The following is a 25,304-nucleotide window of genomic DNA, read 5'->3' on the forward strand; positions in this document are numbered from 1 at the left end:
ATTTCCCAAAAACTATTATTGAATTGGATTAATCTGCATTTCGATAATCTGTTAATATGCACCATACCTACCATGTCCAAAATGTCCTAGGTGTCACCAAACTTTCATATTTCAAAGACAAGACCACACCACCTACTGCCTCCTCTTCCCAGAATTCCAGGAACATGGTGATGGGTGTTGGTCTGGAACCATCCTCCCATTCCCGCACGTGATCTCAGCCAAAAGACCCAGAAGTGATGTCGTCCCCTTATCCGGAGGTTGATTTAAAATGACACAGGGAACACTCCCATTTAATGGGCTCAAACGTGGATTTTTAATCATAGAAACAAGGTAGACGCACAGTTTTGAAGTAGAAACTTACCTCAAACACTAACAATGATATCAAAGCTGGACTGAAAGATTAGTCAAGTTCAAGATTCGTGGGAGAATAGTTATGTCTGAGGAGGGGGAAGGAAAAGGGGCTTCGGAGGGGAAAGAAAGATTCAACTGACTGTCTTTGAAATGTTTTTTATTAAAAAGAAAACATCCAGAGCAGGTAAGGCAAAAAACTAGCATTTTTAAACATGGGTGTTGCGTCTCTTATATCATTCTCTGTGCATTTTTATAGATTTGAAATCTTTTTCCTTTGACAAATACATTTACTAAAAGAATTCTGTTTTTAAACAAAGATCCCTAGAGAAAAGGAGCTTTTGGCTGAATCTGACCAGCTATCACCCAGGACCAAGAGCCTCTGGGGCGCACTCATTAGCAGAGGAGCTGAGGAACAGAGCAGACCACTAATTTACTCACCAGATCACAATTCCTTCTTGCGAAAATGGATTTAAGTGTTTTCACAGAGCTTCTGGCATCCCATTCCCTCTTTGTCATGGTCCCCCACACGAGACAGTTTTGTTTACAACTATGAAACGCTGCCAATCTCTTCAGTGACAACTGTACCCAAAAAAGTGCATTACCTCATCTGACAAACTAACGTAGATGATAAGGAATCTTCAGCGTGCCGCCAAAAGTTAATTGGCACTAATTTGAATAGTTACCAGGGAGACAGATAATAATAATACCCTGCACAGTTAAGAGTTTTAAGAGTTTGCAAAAATGTCTTTATGCGTTTGAGCTTGCATTGTTCTTGAAAGACCCCTTGGGAAAGAGGTAGGTAAAGACAGTGCCACATCCAGGATCACTTCTAATAATGTCACAATCCATTCATTCTATCAAGTGATAAAAATTTATCACGTACCAGCCAAAGAAGATAGGGGCCAGCTGCTCGGAGAGATGGTACATGGGTAAGCATGCACCCTGGCCTGAAATGGCCCTCAATCAGATGTAGATAATTCTACAACTCCAGAACGATATACAACACAAGGCACTTATGCTAGGGGCTGCCAGAGAGGGACGAAGGGAGTATCTATGTGGATAGAGAAGACACATCCCCTTCAATGAATTATGGCATTTGAACAATGTGTAGGGTTTACAAATGTATAGATGAAGGAAGAAAAATGCTCCATATAAATAACAGGCCTTGAAAGCCAAGCTGCAGAGTTTGGAGTTTATTTAGAAGGCAATGGATAAATTTTACAGTACAAATACACATACGTAATACTGTACTTCTGAAAACAACTTTAAATATTTGTAAAACAACTTTATTGAGCTAGACCTCCTATACTGTATAATTCACCCATTTAAAGTGCACACGTCTATGTTTTTCAGTAATTCCAGGGTTGTGCGTCCATCGCCGATTTTAGGACACTTTCATCCCCCCCATACTGATCAGTTGTCACTCCCCACCTTAGCCCCTCCTCACCACTGATCTACTTACTTTCTCTACAGATTTTCCTATTCTGGCCACTTCATAAGAATGGTGGTCTTCATTGAATGGTAATCATACAATACGTGGTCTTCTGTTTCTAGCTTCTTTTACTTAACAGAATGTTTTCAAGATTCATCCATGTTGTTGCATGTTTCACTCACTACATCATTCCTTTTTTATTGCCAAATAATATCCCATTGTGTGGATACACCCCATTTTGCTTAACCACTCATCAGTAGATGGATATTTGGGCTGTTTCCACTTTTTGGCTATTATAAATAATGCTGCCAAAGACATTTGTGTACAAGTTTTGGTGTGGACATATTTTTAAATTTCTCTTGGGTATATACTACATATATATACAATATATATATACAATATGTTTCTTTTGGGGGTCATACAATAACTCCACGTTTAACTTTCTGCGGATCTGTCAGGCTGTTTCTCATAGTGGCTGCACCATTTTACATTCCTACCAGCAATGCATGAGGAATCGATTTCTCCATATCCTCGCCAACACTTCATGTTGCCCATCTTTTTTATTCAAGCCATTCTAGTGGATATAAATGGTATCTCCTTGTCGTTTTGATTTGCATTTCCCAGATGGTTAATGATGTTGAGCATCTTATCATGTATTTACTGGCCATTTGTATATCATGCTTGGACAAATATCTATCCAAATCCTTATTCTTTTTTTTTTTTAATTGGGTTGTCTTTTTACTATTGAGTTGTAAGAGTTATTTACATATCCTGGATACAAGTCTCGTATAAGATAAATGATTTACAAAATTTCCTCCCATCCTGTAGGTTGATTTTTCACTTTCTCGATGGTATTATTTGGGGCAAATTTTTTTCATTTTCATATAGCCAATTTATCTGTCTTTTCTTTTGTCATTTGTGCATTTGGTTTTCCTATATATTTTGTCAGTATATTTTTTACTTTCTCTTCATGTGACAACAATTTGGTAATATCAGTGTTTATAGCAAGAATAGAAATATGATTCAGTCCTTTTTCTGGAATTGATGATGATTTTTTAAATTGATAGTTTAGAAAAGTTTCCACAGCCTAGCTTTTGCCTTTGTGCCTTTCTCCTCCACTCTGCTCAAACTTCTGGTGCCAGACAATATATTCATATCATGTTGCAACTTCTGCACCTGGGCAAGCTGGCACCGTGGGCAGGAGACGGCCATGTCTACACAGGGACCCCCTGCAATCATTTAAACATAGAAATGACTGAAAACCACATAAATATAACCCACAAAATGGAAACTAAATGGATCTCCAGCTCAACTTCTGCCGAACAGAACATCAAAAATGCCCACAGCTACTCCAGTACCATCTGACAGAACTCTGAGGGAGGGCAAAGCAAGGTATAAAGAGGGGTGGTATTAACCAAAGGCAGTTCCATCGCTCACCTTTGAAAATCTGAGAAAAACATACAGCCCTGTGAACACGCAGCAAGGGTCCTGCACACGTAGGAAGCGGCTGGTGCAAGTGAGACGTTCTGAAGCTTAAACTTCATCAGATTAACAGGAAATCCTCTCTGGGCACATTTTAAAAGAGAAGAGAGGGCTAAGGACAGAAGCACAAGGAGATTCTGTATTTAAGGAGCACAGAGAAGAAATAAAGCCAACAGGGAACAAAAAGAGGCAAGTAGCATGAAAACTAGGAAGAATAACGGTAGCAGTTAATATGTATTAAGTCCATATGAACAGTTTCTAAGCTTTTCACATGCATCACTTGATTTAAGACTCATCATAACACCCTGAGAGAAAGCCTAAGAAGGAAAAAAAAAATTCCAGAATGCAAATATAATCAATCCTATCAGATGCTCTAAAGAACAAAATCAAACACCATGAGGGGTCACCAAATAGCTCAGGAATTGGTGACTAGATCTGGTAACCAGAACGTGGAGGGCCACATTTCATAGAGCAGTTTCAGGATAGTGTAAAGAGCTGCGACCAATTGCAAAAGATTAAGACGTGAATTCTCTGTGAGGTAGTGAATGTGGCGAGTGTAGATTTTCTTTCAAAAAGCTGGGCAGTGGACAGGGAGTTAGGACAATAAGAGAGGCTTGTGAGATGAGGTGATGCTTGATTTTTATTTCAACTTGGGCCTGTCTGTCAACTGATGAAGAATCAGATAGAGCAGATTCTCAGAGAAAGAAGGAGAGAAAAGGATATCCAGAGCAAGAAAGGGAAAAACAAAGAAAAGAAGGAATACTTCTTCCTCATGGCCAGTGAAAGCAAATATTTCTGAGGATTCAAGAGCAGAACCTAAAATGATACCAACTCCATTTTGTGTCGTTAATCAGATACACCTTCCTGAAGAAAAACATCCTCCTGACTCTCCATCATTTTTGCCATCAACTATTGGGCCTCTTCCTGGTCTTGTTTAGTACCTGGGTTCATCAAAAAGGAGGGTAAGCTACTGCCATAGCTACGGGCCTCCAGTTTGGAACCAGCCCCAAGGGAGTATATCAAAACTTAGCTCTCGGGTACCACTAAAGACTGAGACTAAACTCCATCTGAAAGCCCATCAAACTTGTTTGGTGTCAGTATTTTTCCTTTCTCCAAACTACAGAGCAAAAACTGCCCCCGCCCCGAGATAATGTGGCTGGTTTAACTCCTGGAACCGGAATGCTGTTTTATTTTCCCATAGTGCAGGGGAATCTGCTGCTCTGTAGCTTCTCCAGGGATCCTCACTGGAGTAGGAAAGATTGTGGAATTGGACAACTTTCCAATGAAGTCATTAACTTGAGGAGCACCGCACTTACTCTGTGGGGAAGCCAGAACCTTATATGAGTATCTTCACAGCCTTACCCTTCGACCCCTCTTTGCATGTTGTCACACAGCTGAACAGCATGTCATTTCATGGTACAAGAGCCAGTAGTCACCCTGAAACCTCAGGACTTCATAAAGTGGGCAGAAGGGCCCAGCGTGGGGAGAGTGCCTTTATGTCCATTTTAACAGCAATTGCTCTAAAAGAGAAGTTGCTTCTAGTTTTGTTTTTTGGGGGCTTGTACGTTTCCTTCACTGCACCTTAAGAAACCACTACTGCTAGATAGTCTTCAGGTGTGCGAGCAATTACTACCCAGATGCAAACAAGTCACAAATCCACATTAATTCTGCTAAGACTGTATAAAGACACAAGCACGCTGATGTACTGAGTTCCACGTTGGAACTGGAAAGGTACTTCAAGAACATTTAGTCTGACAATTTCTTTCTATAGATAAGGACAGTTAGGTCCAGCGAGGTAAAGAAACTTGCTCGAGCGCACGGGACATGTTAGGAGCAGAACTGAGAACAGAACTCAAATCTCTTGGTTTATCTCTGCCACCACGTACTTCTTCACATTCTGGAAGAAATAACCACAGTTCCCTGATAGACCAGGAAAATCCTCAGTGTTTCTTCTTGCTTCCGTGACACAAAAAGGAGAATAGAGTGATAAACAAGCCCTTGCCTTCCTTGTTGCTGAACTTACACAACCACCTTCCTTCAATCCTATATACAGATAATATGCTATCCAAATCTGTGGTTAAATGAAACTGGATGCTTTCACACGACCCAGTTCACTGGGATATGTTTGTGTACTGTCAACCATCATGTGTTCGAGATAATTCCAAAACAAGTCCTTCAATGCCTTTACCACATCACCAGCTTTCTCTCCCAATGAGAGATTACTTAGGCCCCAAAGGCTGGCACCCTTTATGTTATTACAGCAAATTTATATTAGATTTTTCTGACTACTACTGATAATAACATGCTGACAGATATAATCCGGTTGCTATGGTTACACACCAACCAACAGGGCCTTGATTGTGAAGTAGCAAATGGATTGATGTAGGGTACGAAGCATACACCCAAGGAATGGGATGGAGAATAATGCCTTGAAGATGTACTGGCAGAAGTCACAATAACAGATCAAACAAAATTCCTTATCCTTGGTGAACTTGATAAAATGGCATTTTAATGACACTGCTATTCCACTTGATTAAAGTATTCCAGAGCCTTTTCAGTGACCGTGGGAAAGAAATGGAGCAATGAAAACAGCAGTGGACACTGAGGACCTAGGAAGTGCAGTGACAACTGGGTTGGTTCTACTTAGCATCTCAAAGTGTTAAGAATTATGTTTTCCCACATGCAGACAACAGTGAAATAATCTGGAGGCTGTAATCTTAATGTTTATTGGTAAATAATCCGGCACCGGAAGGCAGCCAGCTTGATTAGGGATTTCTTTGAGATCTGATTCAGCTTCGTGGTTCACCAATGGACTGTTAAGCTTTGAACCAGATTCATTTGCGCAGCAAACAGTTGAAAGGATAAGAGCAATGTAACATTTCCTCTCTTCTGGAGAGCTCTCCAATGCAGACTTCAGAGAAGTAAGCCCAACAGACACATGAAGAAGTGCCTCCAAGTTAAGATACAGGGCAAGTGATGGGGTGAGCTGGGACTCCAGCCCAAGTCCTAGAAACATGAGTCCAACCCCTGGAGTATAAGCAGGCAGAACAACCAGAGTGTGGCCAGGCAGCCACTTGATTGCACTGCTTGGCTGTCCATTTACAGAAACACACAGCTGAAGAGAATCCAGGCCTATGTCCAAAGGAGAAAGCCCTGCTTCTGTCAGACAAAGCCGCTCTCACCCCAAAGGAATGTACAATAGGAAATGAAAGTTGGACAGAAAATCAATTTCAACAGGAAACAGGATGATCCCTGCTCAAGCTCAGTTCCAAGATATAGCACGGTAATAACCGTGAGCAGCTGGGCCGGGGAGCCCCAGCCTCACCTCTGCACCTGCAGGAAGGGGGAGAAGGGTGAGGTGCAGAGCAGCCACAGTGGAGAAGTCACATTAGAGCCATCAGAGTTCAATGCCATTTCAATGAGATTTTAATTCATTCGTGCCTCAACTATGACAGGTTGTGTTTTAAGAGGAACTTGAACTAAAAGACATGAAGAACCTTTTTTAAAGTCGGGGAAGAAGAAGTAATGAACGGGCTATGTCTGAAATCAAAATAAAATGCATTTTCATGGAGCCAATTAAAAGACTGTAATTCCTCACAAGAAGAAACTGATATCTTCAGAGTTTCCAATAAACAGTTACTGAGTTCCTGTGACATCAAGTATTGGGCATAAGTACCAGAAATAGAAAGATAAAGAAGATACACTCACTCTGGAGCCAAAACAGAATCTCTGCGGAGCAACAGGATGTCGTACTTTCACCAAAGCTACTGGAAGTCTCCAGAAGCCTTCACGGAAATAGACTTTGCAATGTCTGATAGTCTCCAGTTTCCCTGATGGGACAGCGGGAACCCAGTTCCAGAGGCCAAAGCATGTTTTCTATCCCCAAGCTAGTCCTCTATCTTAGGGTTTCTCTTCACAGACTGCAGAATCTCCAACTTGCTTTGCCAGTCTATTAAAACAGATCGAGTTTTTTTTCTCTCTCCTTCCGTTGCCCAAGATGTCGAAAGGGAAGAAGGCTAAGGGGAAGAAGGTGGCACCAGCCCCTGCTGTCGTGAAGAAGCAGGAGGCCAAGAAGGTGGTAAATCCTCTGTTTGAGAAAAGGCCCAAGAATTCTGGCATTCGACAGGACATCCAGCCCAAAAGGGACCTTACCCGCTTTGTCAAATGGCCTCGGTACATTCGGCTGCAGCGGCAAAGAGCTATTCTTTATAAGCGTCTGAAAGTGCCTCCTGCCATTAACCAGTTCACCCAGGCTTTGGACAGCCAGACAGCTACTCAACTGCTTAAGCTGGCTCACAAGTACAGACCAAAGACAAAGCAAGAAAAGAAGCAGAGGTTGTTGGCTCGGGCTGAGAAAAAAGCTGCTGGCAAGGGGGATGTTCCTACCAAGAGGCCATCTGTCCTTCGAGCAGGGGTTGATACTGTCACCACTTTGGTGGAGAACAGGAAGGCTCAGCTGGTGGTGATTGCACATGACGTGGATCCCATCGAGCTGGTGGTCTTCCTGCCTGCCCTGTGCCGTAAGATGGGGGTTCCCTACTGCATTCTCAAGGGGAAGGCCAGGCTGGGGCGTCTAGTCCACAGGAAGACCTGCACCACCATTGCCTTCACACAGGTTAACTCGGAAGACAAAGGAGCGCTGGCTAAGCTGGTGGAAGCTATCCGGACCAATTACAATGACAGATACGATGAGATCCGCTGTCACTGGGGAGGCATGTCCTGGGCCCCAAGTCGGGGACTCGCATTGCCAAGCTAGAAAAGGCAAAGGCTAAAGAACTGGCCACCAAGCTGGGCTGAGTATACACTGTTGGCGTTTTCTGTACATAAAAGTAATAAAAAGTCTCCTTTAAAAAAAAAGAGAGATCGAGTATAGACCCTTGTCAAAAGGTTTACTAAACAACAAAGAGGATGAAAAAGGACCTTGCAAAGTTCAAATGGTCACAATGACTTACTTAATAAAGGACAACAATGATAAGCAGCTAAGTGCTGAAATTATTTACACTAAATTGGGTTTTCTTTTCCAGTAGGTACAGTGGGATGGTGGAAAGAATTCTGGATGTGGACCCAGAAGATATGATCTCCATATCCAGTCTAACCAATGTGAGCTGGGCAACCTTGGGCATACCACTTAACTTCTCTGTACCTCAGTTTCCTCATATGACGTGGGGATACCTACTCCATGCCTTCTCAGGACAGTTGTAAAAATCGAAAGAGATTATTTATGTGGAAGTGTTTTGAAAATTCTAAAATGTTTTGCCAATTTCTTTTTTTTTATTTGATGGTGTTTTCTTACATTATATGTAAAATTAATTTGCCTTTCCTATAAAAACGTCGTCTGATGATGAAAGATCAGTCGGGTAAAGAAAAGCCAACATGGGTTCAAAACCTGTCCTCTCATAACCCGTCAAGTTGGTAATCCAAACTTGAAAAACATTAATCCAGAATTGAATCTTAATGCAAAGTGAAAGCTATTCATTTGATCAGACTTGTTGGAAAAAGGATTTTATTTTCTATGCTAGACTCTGGGGCAGGCAAATAGGTCTGAAGATAGGAGAGGCTGGCACTGATGTAATAATAATAACAATAATAATAATAATAATAATAATAATAATGATGATGATGATGAGAAAAAAGCACTGGGACTGTTCAAACCCAGCTCTGAGAAGGAGGCTTAAGCTAAAAGCCAGGCAGAAGGCAGGGAGCTGGGCTAGGAACACAAACAGGTTGGGTAATCAATCCAAAATCACAGTTGTGAAAACCACACAAAATGCCATCTGGCCTCCTGGATCGTGTGGAACGTTAAGCAAAGGCTGCCTTCCAATACACATGTTCTCGTTTCTCTGAGAACAGCTCTTCTCATTAGCCAATCAACTGTAAAAGCGCTACCAGGTCCTGGTCCAGTTCTTCCGCCGGCACCAGGATGGCTCTGAACACCAGTGAGACATGAGACGCCTGCTCTCCCCGGATGCTTTCTCCACTCTGAAACCCAGCCGGTAGCCTGGGGGGTCTCCACTTTTTACCCAAGACTGCTATGACCATTCCCACCTTTCTCGGGCCTTAAATATGTTTATATGTATAGCTGACAGTGTTCTGGAAAATGTTCTGTGTGTGATAAAATATACATAACATGAAATTTACCAAATTAACCATTTTTAAGTGGACAAGTCAATGGCATTTAAGTATATCCACATTGTTTTGCAACCATCACTGCCATCCATCTCCGGAGTATTCTCATCATCCCAAACTGAAACCCTACACCCCTTAAACAATAACTCCCCGTTTCCCTTCCTCCCAGCCCCTGGGAATCTCCATTCTACTTTCTGTCTCTATGAATTTACCTATCATATAAGTGAGCTCATGCAATATTTGTCCTTGTGTGTCTGGCTTATTTCACTTAGCGCATCTTCAAGGTTCATGCTACATGCTGTAGCATGCTCAGAATTTCATTCTTTTTTTTTTTTTTATCACCGATGAATATTCCATTGTATGTACTTGTTCACCCATTCACCCATTACAGCTCTGTGGAAATGAGTTTTTTATATAGTATTGCTCACTCGTAGTGAACGAAAATCACATTGGACTATCAGTTGGAACATTAGGCATCCATCTTCCAGATTCACAGACGCACAGGAAACCAGCCACTAGGCCGTGTGCTGGGGGGGTAGGGGGGAACAGGAAACATGTGCTCCCCTGACACTTCTCATTCCCATCAAGCAGCACGGTGCCTGGCACAGGATAAGCACTTGATAACTTCGTCATAAAAGAATAAGTAAATCTTGAGAATACCATTTCTGTAGGCTGAGCCTACTCTTTTACTCTGAGTCATTTTCTAGAAAAAACATACTGTTCAGAAGCATATTTCCTGCTAAGGAAGCCCTTCCATTCTCTTTAGGGTGAGTCTAATTTTCTGAAGACCGAATTTATTTGAAAAGCCAAGCTAAGAGGCAGTGTGTGCCATGGAAAGAGTATTGGACGTAGAGTCAGAATTTATAGGTTCAAATCCTACTCTGGCCCTCACCTAGCTTGTGTAACCTTGGATAAATCAGGGGAGCTCTCTGAACTTCATCATCTGTAAAATGGAGATAAGAATAATTGCTCTCACAGAGATACTTTGAGAACCCAATAAAACCCCCAAACTGAACATTACTATAGTATGGTTCACACAATTTAGTTTGTATAGGTCAGTTCCACTTGCTTCAACAAACAAATACTCCACAATGTGCTATCTAAGAATTCAAAATATAGTGAAATCACTAAAGAACACTTACAAGTTCCCTACAGAAAAATAACAAAATTATATAGTACTAAGGCGAGGCCATAAAAAGGTTTTGGAAGAGCTGAGCTTTGATTGGACCCTTTAGGAGAGCGATGGGCGTGAATTAATAGGGAGAAGAGGAAATGGAATTCTGGACAAGTGACAGAAAGTTAATAAAGATGAAGAAGGGAGAACCAGTAGCTCGACAGGGCCAGGTAAGGTTGGCTGCTAAGCAAGGGTATTTTTCCTGACTGTCCCATGACGTGTGGGGCCAGCAGAGGATCTCAAGTCTAAAGGCTCTGGTGAAGGACCATTAGGCAACAGTCCCCAGGACTAACCTTGTTGCACGCTGCACAGATCCAACCAATTTCCTGGCTGTCCCTTTGTCGGGACCCTTATTATCCCCACTCAGATGGCTACCCACACCTCTGACTGTTCTGCTTGCCCCTGCTATGAAATGGTGCTACCCTGTAATCATGGAGATTCGGAACTTTTTAATAAGAGATGACAGCTCTGAGATGGTTCTTCCGCACAGAGCCTGATAGGAGAGACTTCAGTCAGTAACATAGATTCTAGTCACTTGTCCCTAAATGGGGAATGCCACGTCCAACACCTGCCCTCCTTGTTCTCCGATCTTAGGGTAAATTTCCCAGCCCATGAGGAAAAAATAAATAAATAAATGACAACACATCAAAACTTTCAGGACCCTAAAGCTTCCTTCCTGAAAGCCAGAGGTCCTAGTAGTAAATGGAGCCCAATTCAATAAAGAAACTCAAGTGTCTTAGGCTGGCAAACAACCAAATTCAGATTTGTTATAGGCAAATGAAACAACGTACCTTGTGATCAATAACTAGGCTAAATGCTGGGGTGTATAAAGATGAATAACAGAGAGGCAGAAAAATCTCCACAAGGCCAAGTCTGAACCAGAGCTGTCAAGTCTGAACCAGACCCACATTCCCAAAACAGCTTCACAGTCATTCAGGTCTCCTTACACCCCAAAGCCATTACTAAGTCAGAGCAAAGCCATTTTCAGAATGAAGTTCAAAAAGTCTCTCAGGCAAATCCAGTATACTCAAAACTAGATGGAAATTCTTTTTCTAAACATACTTCATGGATATCTTTCCTTCCATGAGTTCAAGTCCCTGAAAAGTCAAGTTTCCAAGATGGACTTGAAAAAACTCTAAATAGAGTCATCCTCTCTACTGTCCAGATTGCATCTGGAAAGTTCCCTCTCATTACCTCCTTCGTGGCCTTCCACGCACTCAAATCTGTCAACATCTTCTCCTGTGCTTTCCAACATGGATTGAAAACACCATTTACTGTGAAATCAGATGAGATCTTGAGGGGTGGGGATTATGATTTCATTTTATTACTTCAGGAGATATTCCTATGGCTCCCTGGTTAGAGTTCTCTGTATCTTCCTTAAGTCTGACCGTAGCCATTTATCTCTGATCAATTTACCCTCATCATTCTAGGCCTGTGCCTATATCCCACTAATGACCAGTTGATTCAAGCAGTGGACTGGTTCAGCTTTGTTAAAAATCAATTAAGAAACTGACTGAATTGACCATTTGTGGAACTGAAGTGTCTAATTAATTCAGTGACAATGTTAAACCAATGATGTGTATAAACATTTCCCTAGAATATATGGAGTGGTATCTAATGTTTGAAGAGGGATCATTTCTCTGCCTTGCAAATAAAGATTTTTAACATGCCTGTGCTTCATTATTTATGTCTTGATTGGTTTGATGTACTGCTTTGGACTCTAACTCTCTGCGAACTTCCCCCATGAGTTGGAGGAGACTAGGAAATAGTTAAGAAGACATCAGAGCAGTCAAAAACCAGAGTATCCGTGGAACTCAAACCTGGACTTGTGAAGAACACTTCCTTTAAGAACAGGTCTCAACCCCTTTCCTCACCTCCTCTGAAAGCAAGTCTCCCCTCCCGTTTCCCAGCATAAGTAGACCTGAAAGAGAAACCCAGTGCTTTAAATGAAAAAGCAAAAGACTGCTATGTACCTGATTCAGTTTTATCCTGTTCAAGGGTAGTCTTGTTAACTCTGACTCCTGAAAGACAAGTCAGCTCACTATAAAGCAATTCATTAAAAGGAAAAGAAAAATTATAAAATTTTGAGAGAAGAGTTACTTTACCCCTTCAAAGGTGTGAAATGGAGACTATGAGGTATAATTAGTGAAGGTATTCTCATGTTTAGCTGGACTCTGATCCTCTCTGGTTCTTTCCTTGAGAACAAAGTAGGAGGGGAGTGGAAGGTGGAAGGGAAGGGGAAAGGAAGGGGGGAAGGGAAGAAGACGGGAAGGGGGAAGGGAAAAAGAGGGGAAGGGGGAAGGGAAGAAAAACAAGGGGGGAGGAGAGGGCAGGGGAGGGAAGAGGAAGGGCGGGGAAGGGAGGGGAGAAGGGAAAGGGAAGGGAAGAGGGGGAGGGGAAGCTTGTTATAGATCCTATCCTTTTATGACTTGGAGTGAAATGAGAGCCTGGAGCTCTGTGGGAGGTTTCCAACAGACTCTATAGCCTTACATTTCTATGGCTCCTTTCTCTGAAAAAAGCTCTAAGTGTTTTATGAACCTTGCCATAGACTTCCTGTCCAGAGCCCCTCAGGATACAAAACAGGGCCACCATTATGGTCTATATTCCTTAAAGGAAAAACTCAAAACAGTCTAACTGCCTTATTTGTCAAGGGGAGGCTTTCCAGGGGAAATCAGAGTTTTAACTTGCAAATTCTAAGTGAGTCTTCTTCCAAGAAGACAGATCAGAATGACTCATTCAATTTTACGCATGTTCCTAAACAGAAACATAAAAAAGAACGAAATCTCCCTTCTTTAGTGCCAGGCTTTCACCCCAAGAATCTCTTCACTGTGAAGAGCCATCCATGTGCTGTGAGGCTAGGTTCTACCTGGAATGTCCCTGAAGCTGCCCAGTCTTGGGGGAATCAGTAAAATCACCCAGAGGACCTGGGCGCATTGTTCATTTGGATCAAGAGTTGAGTCCAGCCCTGCAACACGCCAAGCCAGCCACCGTCCCCAGACTCCTGAAGCACAGACCCAGCTCAGGACACCATCAGCCTATGGCGTCACCTCTGCTTTCAGCTCCCCACACTGAGGCACCACAGACACAGAGCAATCAGGACATTGCCAAACAGAAACAAGAACAAAATAAAAGGCACAACCCAAGCAGAAGACAGAGAGAAAACAAGGTTTTTCTTAGCCCTGGGGAAAGGATTATGAAAGATTAAACACACACACACCTCCATAAGGCTTGAGTCGAAAGCCTCTCTAAATTACATTGCTCAGATTTTATTATATTATCTTTGTGGCACGGTTATTAAACATTAAAGATAATGACTCCATTCCGCGAGTAACCCAATATTGAACATGATTGATAAGCAGGACCTGAGCTTTAAAGAAAAGTCTCAGTTCAGGGTAAGGTGTTCGGGCCACCCGGTAAATGAACTGCTGGGAGGACAGGGGCATTTTCATTAAGAAGAAGCTGGGCAGTTTCCACATTGCTTCTGGGACCCACTGACCACTGAGGGGAGCGAAAAGGAGTCATCTGCTTGCAGACAGACACTTGGCTGACTCCATCCATTGGCAAAGATCTGTCAGTTATTCCCACAACACCATGAGGCTTGTGAAATGGGCCTTAAAGATACTCCGACTAAGCCAGGCCAGAAGGAAGACCTCTGCTCCTCCCTAAAATGAGGTACCCAACGGTTGTAAAAGGCCTTGACAAGTTGAGCACTTTTTTAAATGACACCCTATGAAAGGGTAAAAAAAAAAAACAGTGGACAACCTTCAGGCATGAGGGAGAAGTGGCCCCAAGGAGAGCTGGCACTAGGCACCATCTGCCCCGAACCCTGTCCCCCCACAGAGATCAGCCACATCCAGACCTGGTGGAGGATTTATGCAGCTCCTGGAGCCACGCGGCGCCTCTCCTGCAGAATAAATGGGGTGGACCTTTGCATGGGTAGTGACTGCTCCCTCCTCTGTCCCCTCTTGGGTTCAGAGGGAATGTAAAGTGCACATTAAAGATTTAATTGAACAAATATTACTGACAAGGGTATCTGTAACTTTAGTGTAAATTCAGTTTAGTCGAATTGCCTTCTCCCTAACACCTTGCTGGGCAGTGGTGTTTTGATGACTGGGAATGGAATGGATTTTAGATCCACTCCTCGAATCTACTCTCTACACAGCCCGGGAAGAGTTTTATAAGTGACTTGGGTCCTATCTCGCCCCTGATTAAAACACTTCAACAACTTTTCACGGCCTTCACGGCCTGCCCAGCCCTGGGAGACCTGATTTGCACATTTTCCCTCCATCCCTCACCCTCTAGGCTCCAGTCCTTCTGTCCTTCTCCCAGTTCCTCCAACAGCACGCTCTCTTCCTCCCACTCCCTTCACCCATGTTCTCCCTCCCTGGAAAGCGCTGCACACAGCCTTCTCTGTCTCATAAATGCTCCTGGGTTAGCCATCTCCATTCAGTCTCAGCTTAAACAGTTATCCTCAGCAGGTCAGATGTTATCTGTTCTCCTCAATCCTACTGGTCTTCGTAACTAATCACACTTGTAATTTCTACTCAAACTACCTATCTTGACCACTACAGGACAACAATGTTTAACCTGTTTAACCTAGCGTAGAGTCTGGCTTCTCCTATGTGCTCAGTTGTATAGCAGGTACCCAATAGACACTCATCAACCTACTAAGACTTGGGCCCTACCTACCAAGGCAACACAAAGGCCTGAGTACTTGGGTAACAGTAAAGGAGGAAGTGGGAGAAGGATGATAAAAGGAATGTAGAATGGAACCAAAGAGAAACTTTATCTTCTTTGAAAGACTTTCCCAGATTTTGGCTAAGTCTAATACTTCTCAGATTCAATTCAATGCAAGCTTTTTTTTTTTTTTTCCTACTTGCTCTCTGCCAAGCATGGTAGATTGTTTGCAAAAATGTCCTCAAGTATTCTCTTCCCAGTATTCCTGCCCCTCTGCAGTGTGACTTTGCAGTTCTTCCCTTTAAAAGATGAAGTCTCTTTCCCCTCCCTTTAAATTGAGACTGGCCTTAAAGCGATCATGATTGCTTTAGCCATGAAATACAGCAGACGTGGTGCTGTGTCAGTGCTAAGCTGATGCCTCAAGAGCATATACATTGCTACTCACTTTCTTAGAACTCTGATCAGCTGCTTCTTGAACAAGCCCAGGCTAGCCTTTTGGAAGATAAAAGATCACAAGTCCCCAACTGACCTGGAAGCTGACCACATACACAAGAGGGAGCCAGGTGACACCAGAAGAACTGCCCAGCAGAGCCCAGCCTACAGTGCCTGCCTACAGACTCATGGCCGAGTAAATGACTGTTATTTTCAGTCCTTAAGTTTTTGAATGGTTTGTCGCATAGCAATAGATAACTGATACACCAAGTCGGCACTGGGGAGGCAGAAATGAATGAAAAGCCCACCACATTGGTGAGACAGATGCTACTTTCATTCATTCATTCAACACAGCTTTTATTAAGCACCTACTGAATGCCAGGCACTGCATTAGATGCTAGAGATATACAGGTAACAAGAGACAATCCCATAACTCAAATAAAAGAAAATACAGCCCAAACAGAGTGTACTAAGTACTACGACAGGGGTAAGGAAGCTGAACAGAGTTGGAAGTAGGACTGAAGGTGAAATAGGGGCAGTTTGGAGAGGCTTCCCAGAGAAAATGATGTCTAAGCAGAGACCTATAGGATGAGTAATTTTAACCAGGAAAGACAGAAAAGATTTTTCTAGGCAGAGGATTGCTACTTGTATTTCCAATCTAGATTACTTGTTGCTAAAAGGAGAATAACAGGAATCGTATTGTTTCCGTTACATCTCCTGATATTGGTCCTCTCTTTGTTGGTCTTTTGAATGAACTGAGAAAACTCAGGGAATAAACCCCCAACTCTCTTGCAGAATAATTGGCAATTTGGAACTTATCATTCCATAAAGAGTTTTTCGTTGAACACCCTTCCACTCTCCAAAGAAAAGGAAAGAAAAATCAGATACATGGCGAAGGAAAACACAGAAGCTCTAACTACATAGTTATTCAAGGGGCAAAAAAGAAAAAGACTTTGAGACTACAAATACTCATTCGAGCCACAAAGCCACAATTTAAGTTAGCAATTTTCACCCTTGATGTTGCATACCATTCCTGATTACACCAATTCATTAAAGTGGATGCATCTGGTTCCTTCTAATTTTCTGCTCTCAGACATAAAGCAGCTACTAATCAATGTTTATGAGATGGTTTTTTTCAAGTCAATACACTTGCTGAGTAGAAAAATCACAAAAATAATAATTGAAGGGCGTAATAGAAGGGCTCTACAATGTCTGGATTCCGACGACTTGTCAGTAATTTCTTCGATGATAGTCTTCTATTCAAGGGACAGAAGTGGCTTTCAAATCCCACCCTATAAGCACACCTGTGATTAAACCAAAATTCGATTGATTTCATGGCACTTTATGATGGAGGTTGCCTGAGTTGGTCAATCAGTTGTGGTGAGGATTCAAAAACTACTGGTGATTCAGAGGGAAACATTTTTCTTCCGAGCAATGTTTCATCGCCAATTCTAACAGCTCTCCTTTATATGCAAGTCATGTATTAAAAAGGAGCACACATCTCAGAGGTGATCAAACACAAGGGTGTCCATTACGTTAGTTGCTTGTGTCATATATACGGCAGGTACGAAAAAAATATTTGAACTATTTGGACTGACTCTCTTGTCCATAAAAATTCCCTCCCTTACAGAAGAGGACCTTCTGGGGTAATGGAAATGGTCTGTATCTTGAAAGAAGTACAGGTTACACATGTGTAGACATTTGTCAAAACTCAGCAAATGTGCAAGACGTAGACATTTCAATGTATTCATGTCAGATATAAAATTTACATCAAAAGATTAAAAGGTAAAAAAAATAATACGCATGCTGAAATAGGTACTTGTGTCTGCAATTTACTTTGATGTCGGTCAAAAAATAAGATGGATTAATGAATGGATTCTAGAGGGATAGACATGCAATTAAATATAGTGAAATAGTAATGGAATCTAGGTGTTCACTGTGAAATTCAACTTCGCTGTACGTTTGAAGATTTTCATAATACAATGTTGGAGGTAAAGACATCTTGGGACAATTGATTCAATAAAGACTAGTTAGGTAACATTAGAAGAAACAAAAACCTCCCTTCCTTGAAACAGCAACCGTAAACTGAAAACAGGGTATCAATTGTCATGGAAGTTACAGGCATTTGGGTGAGAAATCAAGACCTTGGGTTATTCTTGTTGCTGTTAATCATAGGGAGGTTATAAGCATTGATTCACAGATCTGCCTCTATGTGTTGCTAATTTATGCTTAGGGTCCTCCTCACAACCCAATAAATTAGCATTAACTCATTTAGACCTAATCTATTCAGAATCCCATCCCCCACCCTCTGATGCTGTCTCTCTATGAGTCCTACTGGCCGTGGTCCATCACTGTGGGGTAAGACTTCATCCTTGGGGGACCCAATCCTCCTCCTTCTTTATGGTACACATCCTTATGTCCTTTCTCCACGTGAGTGCTACGTTTGCCAGAAAAATTTGCTCAACACTCTTTGGTGTCAACTATAATTTCTGGTTGAGATTATGTTCTGGAGACAGGTAGAGCAGATTATTAAAATGGATGCTATATTATCCTCCATCCATGTATGCTGCTCACTGTCCTGTCTTAGATTGGTTGCTAAGGAGATGGGTGTGAAACGGGGCCCTAGGCCTAAGGGGTTAATAATTTTACACTGCTCACTCTCCACAGAAGTCATAATTGGCTGGGTGTGAAGTCACATGTAGTTGCTATGAAAATAATTATGAGGCTCTGAATGGAACTTTATGGCTTCAGGTGGGAGAGAAGTTGTAAGAGCAGATGGACTCCTAGAAAATACAAAAGTTCTTCCCAGGAATAATGATCAGTACTAAAATAGAGTGGGAGGAAGGGATAGTGCAGTGAAAGAAAATAATTTGGGACATGCAAATTGACTTTACTGGTGGAATGTCTAGCTGTTTCCTTCTTATCATTCCTTTTATTTTTTGTAAAACCTCTAATAGGATGATTGGGATCCTCAAGAGATAATTATCAAAACCCGGAAGCTGGTGGAAAAAGTACAGATGGGGAGATAAAAAGGAGCAGCTACTTTTCAACGACATTCCTTCATTTCATTAAGGTTAGGAATTCCTTCCTCTTCTGTGGGCATGTATGAGTAAAAGACAAGGCATTTAGAGATCCTCAGATCAGAGACTCTTAAAAATAATGTGATCTTTGTAATTCATTCAAGTATCGGTCCATCAAAAAGCAGGTTACAATAATCTCTTAATCAGCCTTGAAAATAGAGCCAAATTCCAATAAGAGAAAGAAAAAACACATTTATAGAGATTATGAAAAACTAGAGATAATTCAAGTACCACGTAAACACAGGCCAATTTCAAGACATATAAATTCTACTAATGTGACAATTTGGTGATTTAAAGTAATGAAAATTAACAAGTGTATAAAATGAACCATATATGAATCCCTAAACATTTTTTTCAAATAGAAATTAAATGAAAGACTTGAAAATATCCAGTGATCAACACAGAGAAAGATAATAGTTCCAAATCTGCAAGGATTTTCCTGGTATATGTCAAACAAAACAAACAAAAAATAACTTCTGATAAGTTGTAAGAAAACCAAAAATTTTAATTGAAATGTTACATGGTTTTGGACTTTTGCTAGTTAAGTTTACCTTGCACCAACTCCCATTATAAAGTAATGAATCTAACTTATGCATAGCCACAACCTAATTTATCTTTTTTATAAGTATGCCACGTATCTAGATATCTTGAAAATGAGATAAATTTTATTGTAGCCATTGTCTGCAGAATTATGATATTGTTCACCAGTGGCTTAAGAAGCAATATCTAAAACATGTGGGTCTGAATTTTGTTTTACCTTTTCCTCCCCATTCCCACCTAAGAAGCCACAGGTAATCCACAGACCAGGTGACAATCTTGATCTGTCATGAGCAAGTTGCAAGGGACGAAGCTGCCACACGATTCCCTGTTCTCAGGAGCCCTACCCCTCGTGAGCAGTAACGCAGGAGAAAGCACTGGTCCATCTGAGTGAGCTTTCCTCTGATATTCTCTTCTTTTTTTTTTAATTTTAGGAAACATCCCATATGGAATGTCCCACCTGGGAAACCTCAGGGGCAAAAAATGAACATCCCTGATTACTAAGCCTAATCCTCAAGAGACTTAAACTTCGGAGAATGAAACCCAGTGAACACAGATCCACACACGCTAACAAACATACACGTAGATAAAGAAGAGCGAAGTCTCTGAGGAATTGATTTCTATTTCCAAATTCTTTACCTTTATCTACCATGTGACTTTGCAGCTCCTTCCACTGAGAGGCAGAATATAGTTGCTACCCCACTGGGAGCCACGTGGACTCCTCTGGCTAATGGCAGCAGAAATGAAGTGTGCAAGGCCTCAAACATAAGAGGCATGTTTCCACTCAGGGCTCTTGCCCTTCTGCCATGAAAAGAAAATGTCCCAAGGAGGATGACAGACACGTGGCATGGACTGTCCCCATCCCACAGCAGGGCACCAAGCTATGCTGAGGCCAGCCAGGATCAGCAGTTCCTAGCTGACTCCTAGACACAGGAGGAGCAAGAGTAAATGACTGTTATTTGAAGGAACTGAGTTTTGTGGTGGCTTGTCATGAGACACTACTGTGACAACACAATAACCAGTATCTGCTCTGCTGTTTTATTGCCAAACGTCAGGTCTTCACCTAATATTTTTAGAAGGGTAGAAAACTAAACGAGAGAAGTCCACAGAAAACAGGATTCTCCAAAGGTAGACACCGTCAGTGAGTGAACTAGAAGGAAACTTTGCCCCACAGAAGAAAACTGTGGAATGCACACCTCTCTCAGACTTGGCTCCAGGTGGAATGAAGAAATGAAGAAAGCCTCACCTAAATTTAGGGATGGAGTCATAATTTACACCACCTGTGCAAAAAAAATCCCCCTAAAAATCTAATTGTAAGAGGCCCTAGACTTCCTACCATACCCCAGGCACCTAGAAAAATTAAACACAAAGACTTTCTGGAAGAAGGTCCTTTAAAGCCATGACTCAAAGATTCCCCAAAGATAAAATTATAAGAATCATGAATCTCAATAAACAATTACTACAGCTAAGTCAACACAAATCTTTTTCAAAATGTCTATAAAAGGAGCAAGTTGCATAAAAATACATATTGCATGATTCCATTTATATAAAGTTCAGAAGGACATAAAACTAAACAATATTATTATTTAAATACATAATATATGGTTTAAAAAAGTATATTTATATCAAGGGATTGATTGGCACTAAATTCAGGATAGAGGTTACTACTGAAGGAATATAAAAAGGAAGGAGCATTGTATATGGGGCCTCCAAAGTACTACATAATACTCTATTTTTTAAGCTCGGTGAAGGGTACACAGGTGTTCTTTTTACTACTATTCTTTGAACTTTATATTTCCACTATATACACTTTTTGCACACATATTTTCCCCAGAGTGCCGACAGGCCAAGTCTGGGCACTCTCCCAGCTGTAACTAACTCACCACAGCCACCAAATCTTTCAGTGGGCCCTCAGGTGGCCTTCCTCTTTTCCAAGGGGGTAAAAAGCAGATGGTCTAAGGACTTGCCATCAATGATTCGCTAAGAAAGCATCTGGTATGTTGAGAACTGATTCCCTGGGGTGAAATGAGAACAGCCAGCTTTTGACAAAGGTCCATGGGGCCACTTCCATTCAGATAAATGAAAGCATTGGGCACTGACCTCTAAATGCCTTCGGCTCAATGTGTCATCTAGAAAGTGGACACACTCTATCCTCTGAGGACCATGAGTACCTGAGACAAAGGAGAAGAGGAAAGAAAACCCCTTCTCTTGGCTTTAGCTAATGAGGAGTTCTTTATAGCTCAGAAATTACCTGGGGCATCTTATTTGCCAACATGGCCCATTGATGGGATCAGTGGTAGTGTTCTCCCATCTCCTTCGTGAGCATGGCAGAGGCCTCCTGTGGAGCCAGCCATCAGACATGTGGAGAAGAAGATGGGTTCTGAACAGAAGTGATCAGAGGAGAGCCTGAGTCACCTGTGGGCTTCATGCGCAACTGTTCTGAGGCTCTCTCTTTGGCCCAGGATTGGGTGCTTCTCATGATGGTTCCTTGGTCCTTCGTCCATCAAAATACTCTCCAAAGATTCAGTGAGTCTCCATTTTATAGGAGAGAAAACAGAAAGACAGGCTAACTTTCTAAGAGCTGAGCGGTGAGCATGTGACTGATTCGGGGCTCTTTCTCACAACCCAGCCCACCAATTCCTAGTACCAACTTCGCCACCTTGCAAGAAAGGAAGAGAATGCAAGGATGACCCTGAAAACAGCACAAAAGGCTGAGGCTAGGAGTGGATAGGAGGCTAGGATAAGACAGATTTTTATCTTTGTCGTTCCCTCTAACAAATTAAGACTTTCTTAAGCATGCTATTTCCCACCCTGGACTTCTGGAGAGAAAAAGACATTTCTGATTCAGGAAAGCACTTGCTAATGCCAAACAGAGAAAGCAGGGACCCGCCTTTGTGTCAAGGTGATCGATTTAAGCTTGGAATTCTGAATGCAAAGTAATGAAATAAAGGAGCTCTGAAAATGATAAGCGGTGTAAAATAAAAAGTACACTTAATGATGTCCATGACTTGAAAAGAAGACATTTGGCAGCCAAATCAGTGAAAAGAAATGAATACTCAACAGAACCAGATGATAATGTATGAAATGAGTCTTGCTGACTGATATTCCAGAAAGAGGAAGCTGATGACACGGAGTGAACAATACAGGTAAATTGTTCTCCTCAAATGTATGCCTGGCGTAGAGTCTGAAGTGTGATTTCTATGGCAATACTTGGAGAAAATTATAGCACTCTAATGTAGGTGCAGATTTTTCTTTTGTTATTACCCTACCTCCCTTTTCCCCTAACCCTTTTAAAATAATTTTCCTGCCTGCCCACCTTCCCCCACCCTCAGTATTTAATAATTTCATCCCCCTCCCCATGCTTTTTCCCTTCATGCACCAGCCTAGGATGAGAATATTCGCAGGAGGTCACGAGAGGGGGATGAGAATCTATAATAGAGATTCACAGGCAGGGGTAAGGCAGCCACTCCTTGGGATTTTATCTGAAGAAGTGGGGGTTCTTCAAACTCCCATCTTCCCAGAGACTCCGCTCCAAGCCCCTTCATTTCCAAATTACAGCTGCATGGTGTCCCCGTGATTGCAAAAACTGCTGCACCCATAAAGGGCCTTGCCTGGAAAGGGGCCGAGAATGGCAGGGCTAAGAATGGCATTAAAATAGAAAGGAGAGAGAATACAACCTGTCGAGATGTCATGAACTTTCTTTTGCTTTTATTTTCTTTTTTAAGTGGCAGAGTGTTGTTTTTTTTTATTCCCCTCACAACAAACTCCTATGTTAAATCCCCTAAAAATAACTCATCTAAGACGGAGTGGTTTGGGCTGAGGCAGGTCAGAGATCTGCTGCCCACAGCCTCAGCCTGGCACACTCCCCACAATGCAGGCCCCAGGGCACCTCCAGGGAACCTGGGGGTGCGAAGGGAAAAGGTGGGCATAACTGAACAGAAGCGTCCCACCAAACCAGCCAGGCGGACCACAGCCACCCATAGACAGCAAAAACTGGGCTGCCGATAGCAAAAACGTCTAAAATTCTTCTCCCAGGTTTTGCAGTGCAAGTCCCCAATTCACTTTTTGTGTTACATTCCTTTCTTAGGGCTGCCACAACAAATGACCACAAACTTGTTGGCTTATCACAACAGAAATTCATTCTCTCACAGTTCGGGAGGCCGGAAGTCTGAGATCAGGGTGTCGGTGGGGTTGGTCCCTTCTGAAGTCTGTGAGACTCTGGCCATGCCTCTCTCCTTGCTTCTGGCGGCTGCTGGCAATCCTTGGTGTTCCTTACTCTTACAGACACGTCACTCCAGTCTCTGCCTCTATCTTCACATGGCCTCCTGTGTCTGTCATCTCCTTTTCTGTCTCTTCCAAAGGACACTCATCAATGACTGGAGTTAGGACCCCGCTCCCCATCCAGGATGTTCTTGTCTCAAGATCCTTATCTAATTATAATTATACCTGATTCCAAATAAAGTCACATCCTGAGGCTCCTGGGGGACATATCATTTTTGGTGGGCCACTACACATGACACACAGCCTTGGCTCTCCTGCAGCAGGTGTACAAGGTTGGGGTGACCAATGGCCCCAGTTTGCTCAGGTCTAGCTCAGTTTTTGCACTGCAAGTCCTGTGTTCCCGGAATGCTTGGACACGCTAGTGTTGGCTCAGAAAGACTTGGATTTATAATATGGTGTTTACAAAGGAGAAATTAAAATGTCAAGTCAGGAGAGGCTGGAGGACTGGAGGAGCTACCTGGACAGAATGCCCAGACCCGATCAAATGTTGGCTCTAACCCTCTTGGGCTCTGATTTCTGAGTACTGACTGGCACCTTTGGACTTCAACAGCTGTCTTCACCATGCACCTGGAAACAGGGCGTCACAGTGGCCAGAGGTGGGACGGCCCAACTTGTGAGGTAGGAAGGATGTTCAAAGGGCTACGCTCTGATCTCCCTCTCACTGGTCTAAAGTTTCTGCCTTGATGGTCACTCTTTAAGGATGTTCACAGTCATGAGGATGAGCTTTGAAATCTTTGTTGGGCAATAAAAAGCTTGGAAATCAGAAAAGTCTCAAAATGCAGTCAACTAGCATCAGGCGCAATCTCCTGAATTCATTCTTTAAACTCCCTAAAAATGTCTCTTATCAATATCTCACTCCACAACATGAAAGTGGTCAAAATATTTATTCACATCTGAAAGCGTCGATTTAAGAATTCCTCTGAATTTGCCAAGCCCTTGGAATCGGAAACTCACTTGGAATTACTGCCTCTATCATTTTCCTCCTTTTTTGATGTACCAGTAGTGTCTGTTCTTAGCTGGCTCTGATATATGGCTGAGCACAGAAATGGCATATGCCCGCATTTGCAGGTAACTATAGTTGAGCTTTTCTGCACACACCAATAAAAGAAATGAGATTTCGGATAAGAGTAAATTTATCTCCGAGACTGCTGCACTGAGAGGGGGTTACTGGGGTGTTCCCTGACTCCATCCATCAGCCCTCTGCTCTCTACTATTCTCTGCGGCATCGGCTTTGTAACTCTCAAGAAGCCTTCCAGGCAGCCAGTAATAAAGAAACAACCCATCGTCCCAGTGCAATAACCCTTTGTGTTCTGAAGGTGCCCACTCCTGGCTGAAGGTCAATGCTATAGCCGACTCTACCAGAGAAGATGGCCACAGTGGGGTGAGAACAGGGCATGGGGAATTTCACTTGTGCAGAATATTTTGTGTCGTGGTGTGGAGGTGGCAGCGGGTAAGGAGGTTTGTGTAGAATTAAATGCATGCCATATGAGTTGGGCATGTAGTGGAGACCCTGCCAATCCAAATCAAACCCACTTTTATTGTCCACCTACTATCTGCACTGTGGGCAGTAACAGGAAGAACTTGCCCTTCAGTCAGGTATTCATAAAAATAGTGCCATTGAATGAGGTTTACTCCGTGCCATGAATTTTCCATCATTATACAACATTCTAGTCACTCTCTTTGTACAGATAAAGGAACTCAAAAAGTCATATGCTCAAGGTGATACAACTGG

General features: G+C 42.3%; 2 protein-coding genes across 2 annotated transcripts in view; one reads left to right on the top strand and one right to left on the bottom strand.

Moving 5' to 3' along the window:
• Positions 1-25,304, bottom strand: part of KIF26B (kinesin family member 26B) — a 414,751-nt gene that overhangs the window by 304,113 nt on the left and 85,334 nt on the right. The window lies entirely within an intron of this gene.
• LOC308493177 (large ribosomal subunit protein eL8) lies at positions 7,263-8,021 on the top strand (the record flags this gene model as incomplete). Its single annotated transcript, XM_081039043.1, has 1 exon — positions 7,263-8,021. One exon carries the CDS (start codon positions 7,263-7,265, stop codon positions 8,019-8,021), a length of 759 nt encoding a protein of 252 aa, XP_080895169.1.

Source organism: Rhinolophus hipposideros (assembly GCF_964194185.1).
Source record: "Rhinolophus hipposideros genome assembly, chromosome: 26".
NCBI lineage: Eukaryota > Metazoa > Chordata > Mammalia > Chiroptera > Rhinolophidae > Rhinolophus > Rhinolophus hipposideros.